Source organism: Magnusiomyces paraingens (assembly GCF_902498895.1).
Source record: "Magnusiomyces paraingens strain CBS 517.90 genome assembly, contig: contig5, whole genome shotgun sequence".
In the NCBI taxonomy this organism is placed as follows: domain Eukaryota; kingdom Fungi; phylum Ascomycota; class Dipodascomycetes; order Dipodascales; family Dipodascaceae; genus Magnusiomyces; species Magnusiomyces paraingens.
This window is the reverse complement of record NW_022474071.1, coordinates 1,567,419-1,584,438: the sequence shown is the minus strand read 5'-3', so window position 1 is coordinate 1,584,438 and position 17,020 is coordinate 1,567,419. Positions and strand designations below refer to the sequence as shown.

General features: G+C 42.0%; 6 protein-coding genes across 6 annotated transcripts; 4 read left to right on the top strand and 2 right to left on the bottom strand.

Moving 5' to 3' along the window:
• Positions 1–415: 415 nt before the first annotated feature.
• Positions 416–2,611, top strand: SAPINGB_P006158 (uncharacterized protein; the record flags this gene model as incomplete). The annotated part of the gene is made up of 1 exon (XM_032000872.1): positions 416–2,611. The coding sequence occupies one exon, from the start codon at positions 416–418 to the stop codon at positions 2,609–2,611; it is 2,196 nt and encodes a 731-aa protein (XP_031856763.1).
• A 150-nt stretch (positions 2,612–2,761) lies between these two features.
• SAPINGB_P006157 (uncharacterized protein) lies at positions 2,762–3,892 on the top strand (the record flags this gene model as incomplete). Its single annotated transcript, XM_032000871.1, has 1 exon — positions 2,762–3,892. One exon carries the CDS (start codon positions 2,762–2,764, stop codon positions 3,890–3,892), a length of 1,131 nt encoding a protein of 376 aa, XP_031856762.1.
• An 89-nt stretch (positions 3,893–3,981) lies between these two features.
• SAPINGB_P006156 (uncharacterized protein) lies at positions 3,982–5,643 on the bottom strand (the record flags this gene model as incomplete). The annotated part of the gene is made up of 1 exon (XM_032000870.1): positions 3,982–5,643. One exon carries the CDS (start codon positions 5,641–5,643, stop codon positions 3,982–3,984), a length of 1,662 nt encoding a protein of 553 aa, XP_031856761.1.
• An 831-nt stretch (positions 5,644–6,474) lies between these two features.
• Positions 6,475–8,481, top strand: SAPINGB_P006155 (uncharacterized protein; the record flags this gene model as incomplete). Its single annotated transcript, XM_032000869.1, has 2 exons — positions 6,475–7,525; positions 7,610–8,481. 2 exons carry the CDS (start codon positions 6,475–6,477, stop codon positions 8,479–8,481), a joined length of 1,923 nt encoding a protein of 640 aa, XP_031856760.1.
• A 277-nt stretch (positions 8,482–8,758) lies between these two features.
• SAPINGB_P006154 (uncharacterized protein) lies at positions 8,759–10,471 on the top strand (the record flags this gene model as incomplete). The annotated part of the gene is made up of 1 exon (XM_032000868.1): positions 8,759–10,471. One exon carries the CDS (start codon positions 8,759–8,761, stop codon positions 10,469–10,471), a length of 1,713 nt encoding a protein of 570 aa, XP_031856759.1.
• Positions 10,472–10,630: 159 nt separating this feature from the next.
• Positions 10,631–16,711, bottom strand: SAPINGB_P006153 (uncharacterized protein; the record flags this gene model as incomplete). Its single annotated transcript, XM_032000867.1, has 1 exon — positions 10,631–16,711. The coding sequence occupies one exon, from the start codon at positions 16,709–16,711 to the stop codon at positions 10,631–10,633; it is 6,081 nt and encodes a 2,026-aa protein (XP_031856758.1).
• Positions 16,712–17,020: the final 309 nt, after the last annotated feature.

Here is a 17,020-nt window from a genome sequence, read left to right as displayed (position 1 = left end):
TTTTTGGTTCTTCTTATTCTTCCAAGATTAACTAAAGTTGCGACGTGAAAGTTTCGAAAAGGGTGTTTTGGTGATAGTTTGAAAAAGACTTTTTTTTGGTGGTTTGAGAAGAAAGACTGGTTTTTGGAAAATATTTTTTAATTTATTTTAATTTATTTTAATTTATTTTAATTTAATTTAATTTAATTTAATTTAATTTAATTTTTATATATTAAAAAATTATTATTAATTTAAAATATTTATTTATTTATTTATTTACTTATTACAACATAATGTAATACAAATGTTACATTAATTTGTTACAACAAACACCTCCCACACTTTGTTGCGATTTTTGCCCTTTCATTGAAAATCTCCAGCTTTTGTTAACAAACAAATAAATAAACAATTAAAAATACCAAATCTAACCATCCAGATGAACTCTTCGAATCGCCGCCAGTCTTCTTGGCGGCCCGGGTCAGGAACAGTGCCCGGATCAGCAGGAAGAGACTCTGTGGTGGCTTCTACTCCATATACTCCAAACGACCGAATAGGCCCCAATTTCTACGGAATCCAGCATAGCAATAATAGCCTTCAACAACAACAACAGCAACAACAACAGCAGCAGCAGCATCACAACCAGCACTTGATGGCCGGCCAAAGTCCCAGTTCCTCGACTCTTGCTATTAGTCCAGTGGCTCCCCATTTTTTAAATTCTGGAGGTAAAGATCCGCAATCACCTGGATTGGGAGCTCCATTCAATGCTCATACATCACATAGCGTGCATAGTAGCGTGCACAAGCCTCTTTCAGCATATGATACACCACGAACCAAGCCTGGCGCACCAACTACATCTCTTAATTCGTTACTGCATCAACCATTGTCTCAAGTTGAAAGACTGAGACTTTGGAGACACGATGCAATCATGCAGCATCACTATCAAACAGCAGAGTACATTGGCGATAAGATTCTTGCTTTGACTAATGACCCGAACGACGCCTTTTGGCTGGCCCAGGTGTTTTATCTAAGTGGACAGTATACCCGTGCGAGACAATTATTGATACGTCAAGAGCTTGACCGTAGTGTTTCATGCAGATACCTGGCAGCGCTATGTTTGACAAAAATGGGCAAATGGGATGAAGCACTTGCAGTATTGGGAGAAAAGAACCCATTTGGTGATTCAGTTATTCCTGGGAATAGAGTCAAAAACCAAGATGGTGGAATCAAACTTGAGGCTTCCATGTGTTTTTTGCGTGGTCAGATTTATACCAATCAAAATAATTTTGATCAAGCAAAAGAGTGTTATAAGGAAGCCGTACTTGTGGATGCAAAATGCTTTGAAGCGTTTGATCAATTGATTCGTGGATGTCTATTGACACCCAAAGAAGAATGGGATTTACTAGCATCAATGGATTTTGACGAAAGTTGTGCCGGAGATTCCAATGCAGCCGATTTGATTAAGGCGCTTTACACAACTCGGCTGGGTAAATTTGCCAACCTTGGAGTGTATCGTTCTGCGGATAAACTTTTAACTTCAGAGTATGATCTTGGAGATAACCCAGACGTGCTTTTAAGCCGAGCAGATTTATTATTTGTTCAATGCAAGTTTAAAAAGTGTCTTGAAGTTTGTGAACACATTTTAGAGCGTGACAAGTTTCGGTTTTCAGCCATCCCCAACTACTTGGCATGTTTGCACGAACTTGGCAAACGTAACAAGTTATTTCTCATTTCTCACGAACTTGTCGACAATCATCCCGACGAGGCTGTTTCGTGGCTGGCGGTTGGAGTTTATTACCTGACTATTGGCAAGATATTAGAAGCCAGACGGTATTTTAGCAAGTCGTCTATGATGAGTCCATTTTTCGGACAAGCTTGGATTGGCTTTGCGCATACGTTTGCAGTGGAGGGTGAGCACGAGCAAGCCATTTCTGCATATACGACAGCAGCGCGATTATTCCAAGGAACACATTTGCCTTCGTTATTTTTGGGAATGCAACATTTACAACTCAACAATTTGACACTTGCAGAGGAATACTTGGAAGTTGCTGCATCAATCTGCAGTACAGATCCACTGTTACTAAATGAGCGCGGCGTTGTGCACTACCATAAGAATGAGCTTGCAACAGCGGAGGCGTATTTTATTAAGGCTCAACGCGCGGCCGAACTGCTGGAAAGTGATCCGCGCGGGTGGTTGTCCATTAAGGCAAATCTTGGGCATGTGTACCGGCGCATGGGCGACTATTTCCAAGCGCTTGAGTACTTTGAAGAGGTATTACGGATTACACCGCAGGATTCCAACATTTACTCAGCCATGGGGCTTGCGAATTTGCAGGCCGGGAATATTGTACAAGCAATTGAAAATTTCCATTCAGCACTGGCAATTACACCAAGTGACTCTGTTGCGACCGACCTGCTGCGCCGGGCTCTTGAAGATTCATCTTCGCTGGCTGTATGGGATATGCTGATAGGAGAAGCTGAAAGCGGCGAGCGCACAAGAACTGAGGAAGAAGTGGAGGAGGAGGAACAGGAGAATGAAGTAGATAATTTTGCAGATATTCTCGGGTCGTCTGCGCCATTGATATCCCGTCACAAGGACCCGGATCCTGAAGAGTCTATGGAAATGTCCGATTAGGTAATGCATCACGTGATTATATAGTGAAATAAAAGTGTTTTTTTTTTTTTTTTTTCTTCTCTCAAAGGCCGTTTTAAACTGCAAAACCACCCACCCCTAACACACACACATATATATATATATATATATATATATTTGACCACATAAATTATGATATCCAAACAGCAGATCCGGGTCTTTGCACGCAAGTTCACGAGTTCTGCTGCTGCGTGTGGGATGAAGCAGCCTGGGAAGCCTGTTCTTGCAAGCAAGGATGTGGTTAAGGGGATGGACGCGCCGACAAAACAAGAGATGTGGGGATTATTGTCTGAGATATTTGCACAAACTCGAAACACGCCCGAGGTACTTGCACGGTATCACCGTCGGGCTCGGGAATTACATGCCAAGAAGATTGCGGAATCCAAAGCTCGGGGCTCAGATCGGGTGGATAGTACGAAATTGGGGAATAATAGTGGGCTTTATGTGACGAACGAACGGACAACAGGGTTTAGTTTGTACCAGGACCTACTTAAAGATGAAGAGACAGAAGAGAGCAAGGTAAAAGAAAAAGAAGAAGAAGAAGAAGAAGAAGCAAGATCTGCTAAGGCGGCTGGATTTAGTAAAAATAAACTACTATTATCGTTACTGGACTCTCCGCTGAAAACGTCAAATACACTTTTTTGGCCCTGCGGGACTCTATCGTTTTTGCCCTCAGACTTTAAACGCATTTTACCTGGCCCCATTCACTCTGGGTCTGATTCTGGGTCTGGGTTTATATCCGAAAATAATGGTCCACAGGAACTGACTGCTGAGGAACTTGCTCAAGCAAGAGACTTTACAGTGGTACGGTCGCGCGACCCGGCCTCACTTGTTCGTTGGATTGGTTACTATTTAGAGTTCCCAACGCGCGAGGCTGCTGTGGCTTATTACTGGGCTACACTTGGCGCTGAGTTATGTGGGATCCGTGTCAATTTCCGGTTCGTTGACCCGTCTCAGGCCAGCATCCACCCTCCAGCACTTTCTGCAATTCCTGGTGTGTCCCGACGCATGTGTGCACTGGTGGCTGGGCTACCACCACGATATTCTCCACATACTATGGCCCGGATATTATGGGATTATGACTTGCTGCCGAGTGCACAGGATGCTGTTGTCAAGTTATCTGGAGATGAAGCGCACTGTAGTGAGTCAAGTTGGCTTGTCCGGTTTACAAATGAGGATGAGCCGCGGCGGTTGGTGCGGGCATACAACAACCGGTACTGGCCCAACACTACAATGGTTCCAAAGATTGAGGTTTTGGATTAATCCGTAAATGTGTGTATATAAATATATATGAATAATAATAATAATAATAATAACATTAATATTAATATTAATAACTATAGAACTAATGTCTAGTCATGAGAAATGCCTTCAAAGCCACGCCATGCTTCACGTAAAAGCTCAAATTGATTTTCATGGGGGGTGTCGTTTGTATTATTATTATTATTATTATTATTATTATTGTTGTTGTTATTGTTGTTTGAACTTGCAGGGGGTTCTTTTTCAACAACAACGTATTTTTCCCATTTACATGAGTCTGTCCAAATGATGACTACAGCATCGTCCGAGGGCCAGCCAAGGACTCCAGCTTGGCCTTCAACACGTGCAGAGACAAAACTCCATTCTGAGTAAAAGTAGCGAGGCATTAGGGGAAGTTTACCGAGAAGATGGCGACGGTTAGTTGAGACTGCCGAAGAAGCAGCTGCAGCTGCAGCTGAGAAAAAGGATCCGACAAGATTATTAGTATTGGTATTATTATTCGATTGAGGAGATGATGAATTAGATGCAGAAGAAGAAGCGTTAATGAGACCAGCAGGTTGAGTTCTTGGGCTGTTGGAAATAATGGAGGATGAAGATGGAGACGATGAAAGCGAGCTTGAAGAGATTGTATTATTATTATTATTATTATTTTGAGAGATGATTGCTGTTGCAGCTTGTGAAGCCACGACGGCCCCACCAACCACGTTTGTAGCATCAAACACATGGAGGGTATTTTTGTCTGAGAGTACTGCAAGACGTAGTGGGGCTCCAGGACCTAATCCTGGAGAGAAGGCCATGGAGTAGATGATAGCTCTGTCAAGACCACGGCGGTATTCATGAAGAAGAGCGGTATTGCGGGTTGAATGGAGGCGAATGATTGTACCCATTTCACTTGCACTTGCAATGACTGATCCGGAAGAGTTGAGAGCCAAGCAACGTATGGGACCCTTATGAGCGCGTATTATAGTTACGAGGTTACTACCATATTGTGGAGGAGGAGGAGGTGGTGGTGGTGATATACCTGGAGAGACTGAGCGAGATGAAGGAGAACGGGAGCGATCATTAGTAGTAGTAGAAGAAGAAGAAGAAGAAGAAGAAGAATGCGAGTCAAGGTTAACGATCTGGATTTGGCCGTCGAGTCTTGAAGGGAATGCGAGGACATTATTAGCAAGAACTGCGACTCCATGGGGGTTATCAGCAGTTTCATATGAGGCGATACGGACTGGTGGGGAAGAGAAGGCAAACACGTGGACTTTTGCAGTAAGTACTACAACAATGTGTGTACGAGAGAGAAGGACATTTAAGACTGGTGATAAGAATTCAAGAGAGAGAGCAGGTCTTCGTTTAAGGTCGTCCCAGATGACTACTTTGTTTTGGGGGAATTTGGGGTTACGGCCTCCACCGACTAAAGCTAAGTAATTTGTTCGATGGAGCATTTGGGCTAGACCAATTCCACCTCCAGCTTCTCGAGAATGATTTTCAGGGGGGGAAGATGTTGTATTGTTAGATGTAGTAGTAGTATTAGTAGTTTTGTTGTTAATAGATGTAGATGTAGAAGTAGATGTGGCTGTTGTTGCTGTTGCTGTTGCTGGTCTTAAGTCCCATTCACGTTTAACATTAAGTTCCATTGGATCTGTATTATAGACACGGAAACCATTTTCGTAAGAGATGGTAAAACATCCTTGATCTTGGTTAAAAGCTGCTGAGAGTAGCCGTGGAGCAGTATCTGTAGTGATTGAAATTTGTGTATTCATTATGAGAAAGAAAGGGAAAAAGAAGAAGAAGAAAAAGAAGAGCTTCTGGATAAGATCTCAGAGGTATTTTTTTAAAGATTTAATTAGGGTATATATTAAGATATTGATAATAATGATATAAAATGCAAAGTCTAAATGAATGAAAATATTCTTTTTATTTTTATTTTTTTCTTCTAAATAAAAGATTTGTGTGTTTTTGTTTAATAAATTAAAAAAAAAAAAAAAAAAAAAGGAGATTTTTTTAAGGAGATTTTTTTTTAATTTTTTTTTTTTTTTATTTAAAATAATTTGTTTGTGTGTGTTTGAAAATTCCACGATATGAAATGAAATGATATGATATGATATTATTATTATTACAGATAAGAATTATGTAATTATTACTAATTATGATTTTAACTATTTTAACTATTTTAACTATTTTAACTTTTTTAACTATTTTAACTATTTTAACTATTTTAACTATTTTAACTATTTTAACTATTTTAACTATTTTAATTATTTTAATTATTTTAATTATTTTAATTATTTTAATTATTTTAATTATTTTAATTATTTTAATTATTTTAATTATTTTAATTATTTTAATTATTTTAATTATTTTAATTATTTTAATTATTTTAATTATTTTAATTATTTTAATTATTTTTCTATTTTTAAACAGCAAGTTTTTTTTTTTTTTTCCTTCTCATCAACAACCACCAAATTCCCATTTTTTTTTAAAAAAAAAAAGGTCCATTAAAAATTAATTTTCATCTAAATTTATTTCATTTATTGTTTTTTTCTTCTTCTTCTTCTTCTTCTTCTTCTTCTTCTTCTTCTTCTTTTTCTTCTATGAGCATATTTAACATCGTCCAAGCTGCTGCTGCTGCTTCTGCTGCTTCTGCTGCTGCTTCGGCCGCTGCTGCTGATGGACCAAGAGACCCTTGGGCTTCACATACTCGTCAGTCATCATCATCCCATCTTGGATCATCATCAACTACATCATCATCATCATCATCATCATCAATTACAACCCCTCCAGCTTTACCTCAACAGATTCAACCTCAGTTTAACAGAAGATCTGTTTCTCTTTCAGCTTCTATGAATACCTTCCCTTCATTATCATCCCAAGCCATTGATGAAGAACCTATACTATCTCACCACCATTCTGACCTTTCGTTGGCTTTATCCTCTCCATCTCCATTATCATCAGTCAACCAAATTGATCGACAAATTAGTAACAGCATCAACATTAATAATACCAATACCAATAACAACAATAACAATAATAGTTTGTTGACTAATGGAAATTCTGGTACAAAACCTACAGTTAGTGGTGGTTCTAATAACGTCATTGTCCCGTCATCGCCATTTAACATTCCTCCACCAACTGCTTTCCATGAACCTCAACGTAGATTCACATGGACTACAACATCCAATAACAATACTTTAGTCGATCTACCTGTTACTAATCTTAGCAATGCTCAATTAAATAGTGGTGGTAATAATAATAATAATAATATTAGTAGTAGTAGTAGTAATAACAACAATTCATTTGCTACTTCAGGGCTTCTTTCGTCATTACCAAAATATAGAGATTCCGCTATAATTCCACCGGGTCAACAACAACAACAACAACAACATCAGCAGGCTTCGATACCAATACAACAACCAACTTCTAATTCTTACCAACAACAACAACAACCTCAGCAGATTCAAAATATAGGCATTCTGTTAAAACGTCTAGATGATACCGTCTTTGAACTTAAGTCAGAGTTTCGATTACTTTACCAAGAAAATGAGCGTTTACGATATCAACTCAAGTGTAGAGATGAACAACAACATCTACAACAGCAAAAGCCATTGCAACAGCCTTCATGTCCTACATCTCCTCATTTTGATGGTACGTTGGATTTCCTTTTTTCTTCTTCTTCTTCTTTTCTTTTTGTTTTTTTTACTAACTACTGACCTTCTTCTGTTTTATTAGCTCAGCTACAAGAAACCCTAAAGAAGGATCTCCTTCATACGCTGGCCACTCCAGTTGCACCACCAACACTAACAACTTCAACTTCAACACCATCAGCAAATACCCAGCCAGGTGCCATTGGATCAAAGCCTGTTTCGGAACCAACAACAGTCAAGCAAACGTCTTTGCCAACTCAAACACCTAAACAACCAATTCATGAAGAACAAAATCAATACAACCTTCCAACCCACACATCTCAATCTCAATCACAATCTCAATCACCCCCTATAGACCCTAGCAAAAAGGTAAAACTTTTGAAAAAGGACCAGCAACCTCCGTCACAATTGCATTCAACAACTTGTTCAACCTCCTCTTCAACCTCCTCTCCTGCATACTCCTCGCGCTATGAAAAACCCCGATATAGTTCTTCCTCATTTTCTACTACCCGATCCCCACCAGAGTACCACCCTTCACCCTTTGGCTACGAAGCCGTTGTTTATGGGGTCGAAAAATCACTGACCATGGATCAGATCCGCGATGATCTCGAGGCCAACGACGTGATTCTAGCATGCACGCCACGGCCCCTCATGCGTGCAGACAAGTCATCTCCACTCCCCGTGCACTCGGTTGTCATCACGCTGGTCGACGAAGACACCTTTCGACAGTGCATAGAGCACTCGCTGCCCATCAACTACTCCATGCGCCGTGTCAAGGCCCTTCGTTCTCATCCACGATCTAGAAAGCGTGGAGGCGGTAGCGGCGGCGGCGGCGGCAGCAGCAGCAGCGAGTGGCGTTCTGTCAATTCTCATCGGGTATCCTACGAAAATGAGCCTGAGTCGCATGTCGACACCGATGACGATGACGACGATGAAGATGACTTTGACGAGGAATGAAAAATCGCTTAAACTTGCATAATAAAAATATTAATGAAAATATTAATAAAGAAATAAATAAATAAAGAAATAAAGAAATAAATAATTTGGCTTGAATGAATGGAAAAAAAAATGGAAAACGGTCAGCCGAAAGTTGGGGACCAAAAGGCATTTTTTTTTTTAAAAAAAAAAGAATAAAAAAATAAATATAAAAGGGTCCCACCCGCCTCTCCTTTCAAAATTCCCCAGATTTTCTTCCTTTTTTTTTTTTGTTTAAACATAAAAAAAAAAAACTTCCATGTCGGTACCAACTCTCAAAAGCTCCGAAATATACAAATCGCCACAAGACCGGACCCGGCTTCAGTCTCTACAAGATACATTTGCTGCCCGGTTCAGTGCACCCCCCACATTCACAGTCCGCTCGCCGGGCCGTGTCAACATCATTGGCGAGCACCTAGATTACTCCAACTTCTCAGTCTTCCCCATGGCTGTCGAGCGTGATGTTGTCATGGCTGTCCGTGTAATACCACCGGGTCCTTCGGTCGTCAATGGTGGTGGTGTTGTTATTGTTGCAAATACAGACTCCACAACTTTCCCTGAATCTTCAATTACTCTACCGCAATCTACACAAACGTTGGTCGACATTGACCCCACACGTAACGACTGGGCAAACTATTTCCGCTGCGGACTTATTGTCGCCCAAAAATACCTACAAGGATCTTACAACTCGGAACTCCCGGAACTCGACCATCCAAATAATCATCAACAACCTCCTAAACAACTCGCAGGCTTAGAGGTCCTTGTCGACGGGAATATCCCCACAGGGTCTGGGTTATCGTCCTCAGCTGCCTTTGTGGTCTGTTCTACCCTCGTCACTCTGCTGGCCAACGGCTACAACAATGTCTCCAAAAACCTCATGGTCCGGCTCTCCATGAAATGCGAGCAGCTAGTTGGTGTCAACACTGGCGGTATGGACCAGGCAGCTTCAGTATATGGCGAATGGGATCACGCTCTCTATGTATCCTTTTTCCCCCAGCTTACCGCAAAGGCTACGGCTTTCCCGGAACCACCAGCGCTAGCAAACGGGCTCCCTGATGACGAAAACAAAATGGCGTTTGTCATTGCCCACACGCTCGTCACTTCAAACAAACACGAAACCGCGCCTATAAATTATAACTTGCGTGTCGTCGAGGTCACTCTTGCAGCCTTGGCTCTCGCAAAGGCTTTGGGTCTTTCAGCACCAAACTCCATAATCTCTGCAACAACTTCTTCTTCTTCTTCTTCTTCTGATATTGATGGCCACCCTTTATTGGTCGATCTTGTTCTACCACCCACTGGTAACCTTGCCGCCGGTACTCTCCGTGACGTGTTTGAACTCTATAAGACCACCAGACCCTCCTCTGTCTCTGATTCAGATCTGCTTCAGGAACTAGTCACTCTCGTCGATACCCATCTTCGTGACGACTATACTTTTTCCGATCTTGCTACTCTGCTATCTACCAGCTCTGATACTGAGATTGTCAATGCACAACTCACGCGTCTCTTTTTCTCCACTTACCCCGTGCGCTACTCTGCACTCCAGCTTCGCAAGCGCGCCCGCCATGTGTACTCCGAAGCTGCACGTGTATTTAAATTTATGAACGTGCTACGTTTCTCTACAATGCAATACCTAGAAACTGTTGCGGAGCTGGGCCGTCTTATGGACGCGTCCGAGGTTTCGTTGTGGGAGGATTTCGAGTGCTCCTGTCCAGAAGCCCAGGCGCTATGCAAGGTGGTGAGGAAACCAAGAGGTCCTCACGGCTCAGAACCACTCGGGTACGGCGCCCGTATGACTGGTGCCGGCTGGGGAGGCGCAACCGTGCACCTGGTTTTGCAGAAAAATGTGGCGGCAGTTGTGCAAGCTTTCAAGGATGAGTATTACCGAGTCAAGTATCCTGGAATCTCGGAAAAAGAGATGAACGAAGCCATAATCATTTCGCGGCCGGCTGTCGGGACTGCCATTGTGGAGTAAAATAACTATAGTTTGAAAAATTTTTAAAAAAAAAATAACAATTTATTTGATTTTATAACCCAAATTTTTTAAAAGTACATAAGCTTTTTATATATATATTTACCCAAAAGACGAAAAAGAAAAAAGAAAAATCTATATTTTAATACCCAATTGTGACGTTTATACCAGGAATGGAATCATAAAGGCGACGCCCAGTATCAGGGTTTGCACAGAAACGCTGGAACCAGCATTGACCTGTGTCAGACCTGTGGTGGTGGGTGCGCTTGGAATTTGAACAACTGAAGTCTCCACAGACTTGGTAGTAGTTGGCCAAGATGTGGAGAGTGTGAGAGTTGTTCCTGGAATTGACGTGACCGGCACGCTAGAAGAAGAAGGAACCAATGTGGCCGGCACGCTGGAAGAAGAAGAAGAAGAAGAAGAAGAAGAAGAAGGTACTGGAACCATGGAATATGTCACAATGGTCCCAGAGGTCACGGGTGTCTCGACAAATGTATGGGTGGTGGGGCAGGGCTCAGTCACAGTCACAATCTGATCACTAGAGGTGGCAGTATAAATGGTGACACCGGTCTCAACTGAAGTCTGGGTCTTGCATTCAGTGCAAACCTCGGTAACAGTGGTAGCAGACTCAACTGGGGAAGTGGCAGGAGCAGAAGAAGAAGAAGAAGAAGAAGCTGGAACTGTGACGACAGGAGTTGTAGAGGAAACTGTGGAGTACGTGACAACGGAGCCAGAAGTAACAGGAGTCTCCACCACAGTATATGTGGTGGGGCAGGGCTCAGTAACTGTTACAATCTGGTCACTCGACGTTGCTGTGTAGGTGGTCAGGCCAGTCTCAACAGAAGTATGGGTCTTGCACTCAGTGCACTCTACTGTCACCGTAGTAGCTGACTCGACAGGAACACTGGAGCTGCTAGAAACGGTGACAATTGTTTCTATTGGGGTAGTAGAAGAAACAGTAAAAGTGGAAAAGGTGACAACAGAACCCGAGGAAGTGACTGGAGTCTCAACAACAGTATAAGTTGTAGGACAGGGCTCAGTAACTGTGACAGTTTCCTCGCCAGATGTGGTGGTAAATGTAGTAACTCCAGTCTCAACAGTAGTGTGAGTCTTGCAAAGACTGCAACTCTCAGTGACTGTGACAATAGAAGGAGTGATGGTAGAAATGACTGGAGAAATGGAACTAGGAGTGATGGTAGTCACGATAACAGGTGTACTGGTGACTGTAGAGAATGTGACCACAGTACCTGAAGTGACCGGAGTCTCAACAACAGTGTGAGTGGTCTCGCAGGGCTCTGTGACAGTCACAGTTTGCTCTCCAGAAGTGGTAGTGAAGGTAGTGATGCCAGTCTCAACAGAAGTATGAGTCTTGCAAACACTGCAGGATTCGGTAACAGTGGTGACCAGAGGAACAGCAGTTGTAGGCGTGACAGTGACAATAATAGGTGAGTATGTGGAAACGGTGCTGGTTGAGTATGTCACAACAGTGCCGGAGGTGACAGGTGTCTCAACAACAGTGTACGTGGTAGGGCAGGGCTCGGTGACTGTGACAGTCTCTTCGCCAGAAGTGGTTGTATAAGTGGTCAAGCCAGTCTCGGTAGTGACGTGAGTCTTGCAAAGACTGCATGACTCAGTGACGGTGACCACGGATCCAGGAACTGTGGTAGAAATGGTGATTACTTCGTAAACTGTACTGTCTCCAGAAGTAGAAACAGGAGTCTCAACAACAGTATAAGTGGTAGGACAGGGCTCGGTGACTGTAACAGTCTCTTCGCCAGAAGTGGTAGTATAAGTGGTCAAGCCAGTCTCGGTAGTAACATGGGTCTTGCAAAGACTGCATGACTCAGTGACAATTACTACGGATCCAGGAACTGTGGTAGAAATAGTAATTACTTCGTAAACTGTACTGTCTCCAGAAGTAGAAACCGGAGTCTCAACAACAGTATACGTGGTAGGGCATGGCTCGGTGACGGTAATTGTCTCAGTGCCAGAAACCGTGGTGTAAGTAGTCAAGCCAGTCTCAGTGGTAGTATGGGTCTTGCACAGACTACAAGACTCCGTGACTGTTTCAGTAGCCTCAATAGTCTCGCTGCCAACAACAGTATAAGTACTAGAAGGCTCGCAAATGATTGTTTCGGTATAAGTAGAAACAGGCTCAGTGAAAGTCTCGGTGACTGTGCCTGTAACTCTAGTCGAGGTGGCATACAAAGTGATGGTGGAATAGAGAGTACTGGTAGGAGTGGCAGTAATGGTATAAGTAGTGGTAGGCTCACACACAATGGTCTCAGTGTAGGTAGAAACTGGTAGAGTGACTGTTTCAGTGGCAGTTCCAGAAGTTCTAGTCGAAGTAGCATACTTGGTGATGGTCGAGTAAAGAGTACTTGTGCGAGTATTGGTGATGGTATAAGTAGTAGTAGGCTCACACACAATGGTCTCAGTGTAGGTGGTCACAGGCTCCGTGATGGTTTCTGTAACAGTTCCAGAGGTCTTGGTAGAAGTAGCATACTTGGTAATGGTAGAGTAGAGAGTGCTGGTGCGAGTATCAGTAATAGTATAAGTGGTGGTAGGCTCGCAGATGATGGTCTCAGTATATGTAGTGACTGGTTCCGTAATGGTTTCAGTAACAGTTCCAGAGGTCCTGGTCGAAGTAGCATACTTAGTGATGGTCGAGTAAAGAGTACTGGTACGAGTATTGGTGATGGTATAAGTAGTTGTAGGCTCAACAATAATAGTCTCAGTGTAGGTGGTCAGAGGCTCTGTGATAGTCTCAGTGATAGTACCAGAAGTCTTGGTAGAAGTACCATACTTGGTGATTGTCGAGTAAAGAGTTCTGGTACGAGTGTCAGTGATGGTATAAGTAGTAGTAGGTTCAATGACAATAGCCTCAGTGTAAGTGGTCACAGGCAGAGTGACTGTTTCAGTGACTGTTCCAGAAGTTTTAGTAGATGTGGCATACTTGGTGATTGTCGAGTAAAGAGTACTGGTACGAGTATTGGTAATGGTGTAGGTGGTAGTAGGCTCAACAACAATAGTTTCAGTGTATGTTGTTACCGGTTCAGTAATAGTTTCAGTGACAGTACCAGAAGTCTTGGTGGATGTAGCATACTTGGTGATGGTGGAGTAAAGAGTGCTAGTACGAGTATTGGTGATTGTATATGTAGTTGTAGGTTCAACGACAATAGTCTCAGTATATGTTGAAACAGGTTCTGTTATGGTTTCAGTGACAGTGCCAGAAGTTCTGGTAGAAGTAGCATACTTGGTAATTGTAGAATAGAGAGTGCTGGTACGAGTGTTGGTGACAGTGTAGGTGGTATGAGGCCCAAGCAGAATGGTTCTAGTATAGGTAGATACAGGCAAAGTGACAGTGCTGGTGGTATCACCAGAAACTTGAGTAGTAGTACTGTAGTCAGTAACAGTAGAGTAAACGGTAGCAGTGGCACTCAAACTAGAAACATCAACACTGGACTCAAGGCTTCCATAAAGAGCTGATAAAATGTCTGAGATAAAAGTTCCAACGGCAGTTTCAAAAGTAGAAGTAACAGAAGCAAACTCAGTACTGTCCTTGGAAAGATTGTCAATAATAGTTTGGCCAGCAGAAAAGACAGGATCTAGAGCGCTGGTAACTGCAGATTCGACCTCTGAAGCAGAGACAAATTCTTGAATCTGGTTGATGTGTTGCAAAAACTCAGCATAAGAAGCATCAGAGAACCAAGATTCAAGATCATTGGTAAAGTCAGTGAAAATAGAAATGGCAGTGGAAACATCAACAGAACGCTTAGAAATGCTTCCAGAACCGAAAAGATTACCAAGAAGAGAATCCAATCCAGTACTAAGAGCAGTAGTGAAGAGAGCAAAAATAGCAGCAAGAAGCTTTGCAAGAGCAGTAGCAGTATCACCAGAAACAAGACTAAGGATGGCGTCTTCAATCAATCGCAAGAATTCATCAGTATTGGTTGGCAAACCAGAATCTGAGGAAGACGAAGAAGGAGAAGCAACACCGGAAGAGACAGAAGAACCGGTGGTGATAGTTGCGTTAGGGTAGTAGCTGTTACCAACAGAGAGAGAGCCTGAGGATGAGCTGGAATTGCTAGTAGAATTACGGCCTGAAGAGAGAAAAGAGCTGCCAGAAACAATGGTATTATTACGGCTGGAAGAAACAGAAGGGCTTCCAGAAACAATAGTGCCATTAGAGCTTGAAGAGCCAGAAGAGCTACTGGAAACAATGGTAGAATTAGAGTTTGAAAAACCAGAAGAGCTTCCAGAAACAATGGTAGAATTAGAGTTTGAAGAACCAGAAGAGCTTCCAGAAACAATCGTACCGTTAGAGTAAAGAGAGCCAGAAGAGGCACCAGAAGTAACAGTGGCATTGGAGCTTGAAGATCCAGAAGAGCTTCCAGAAGTGACGGTGGCATTGGCATAAATAGAGCCGGAAATGACGGAGCCAGTCTCAACTGCAGAAGAGGCTCCAGAAAACACAGTACTGTTGGGATAAAAGGACTCAGACCCAGCAGTGATTGAAACAAGAGTACCATTAGAGTATGTAGATTCAACACCAGAAGTGATGGTGGCGTTGGGATAAGTCGATTCCAAACCAGAAGTGATGGTATTGTTAGAGTAAGAAGACTCGGAACCAGAAGTGATTGTGGCATTAGAGTAAGCAGACTCAGAACCAGAAGTTATGGTGGCATTAGAATAAGCAGACTCGGAACCAGAAGTGATGGTGGCATTAGAGTAAGCAGACTCGGACTCAGTCAAAGTAGAGTTAGAGACAGCGGAGTCAGAACCAGAAGTGATGGTACCGTTAGAGTAAGCAGACTCTGAACCAGAAGTGATAGTCGCATTGTAATAAGTAGACTCGGACGCAGTCAAAGTAGAGTTAGAGGCAACAGAGTCGGATTCAATTGCAGAAAAGAATTCAGACTCAGAAGCAGAAGACAGAGTAGAGTTGTACTCGGTACTAATAGAAGAAGAAATCTCGGATTCAGAAAGAGTAGAGTTGTACTCGGTACTAATAGAAGAAGAAATCTCGGATTCAGAAAGAGTAGAGTTGGAAGAAACATATTCAGACTCAGACTCAAACAACGATTCTGAAGACTCAGACGACTCTGATTCAGAAACGGAAACAGACTCTGAAGACTCAGACAAAACAGAGTCAGAGGACTCTGAGGACTCAGATTCAAAAATGGAAACAGAAAAAGACTCAGACTGGGAAACAGAAACAGATTCAGAGGATTTAGAGGATTCAGAGGATTCAGAGGATTCAGACTCAGAAACGGAAACGGAAACAGACTCAGAGGATTCGGACTCAGACTCAGAAACGGAAACAGAAAAAGACTCAGAGGACTCGGAAGATTCAGACTCGGAAACGGAGACAGACTCAGAAGACTCAGAGGATTCGGATTCTGAAAGTTCAGAAGATTCAGAAGATTCAGAAGATTCAGAAGATTCAGAAGATTCAGAAGATTCGGAAACGAAAACAGATTCAGAAGATTCAGAAGATTCAGAAGATTCAGAAGATTCAGAAGATTCAGAAGATTCAGAAGATTCAGAAGATTCAGAAGATTCGGAAACGAAAACAGATTCAGAAGATTCAGAAGATTCAGAAGATTCGGAAACGGAAACAGATTCAGAATATTCAGAAGATTCAGAAACGGAAACAGATTCAGAAGATTCAGAAGATTCAGAAACGGAAACAGATTCAGAAGATTCAGAGGATTCAGAAGATTCAGAGGATTCAGAAGATTCAGAAACGGAAACAGATTCAGAAGACTCAGATTCGGAAACGGAAACGGAAACAGACTCGGAAGATGAATTGGAAGATAAATCGGAGGTTGATTCTTCTGATGAATATGAAGAAGATATTATGCTTGCTAAAGTTGATTCTATAGAAGAAGATAATGATTCGTCTTCAGAGAAGGAGGACGACAAAGATGACAAAAGTGCTGATGTAAGGGACTCTGAGAGACTTGATTCGTCGCTTAGTAAAGATGTGCTGAAAATTGAGGAGGAGTCAGTTTCACTGGATAGAATATTTGATGAGTATGAGGATGAGATTGATTCAAAATCAGAGCTGGTAAGGCTGTCTAAGAAGGAGGAAGATGAATAGTCTGTGGATGATTCTAAAGAAGAAGATTCAATTTCAGAGCTGGATATGGTAGAGTTTGTGTAAGGAAATGTTAAAGCGTGGGCAAACTGGCCCATGGTGCCCACAAGCATCCATGGTAGAACAGCAGTGGGAATCATGATCTAAAAAATAAGGAAAAAAGGGTTGTGAGTAAAATATTGTTAAAGTTGAATATTTGTGGTGAAGAAGACGTACTTGAATGATTGAGTTGGATGAGAAGTAATTAGGGGGAGGTAAATTTAAAATGAATGTATAATAGTTAGAAAAATAGATAATTGAAGAAGAAAAAAAAAGGGAAAACAGAAACTTTAAAAAAAAAATTAGTTTAGAGAGAATTCATATATATTTATATTTTTTTATGTGTGTTTGAGGATATAATGCTTTGTTATATTGGAAAGGGTTGGTACCTGAGACTTCACCAAAAATAA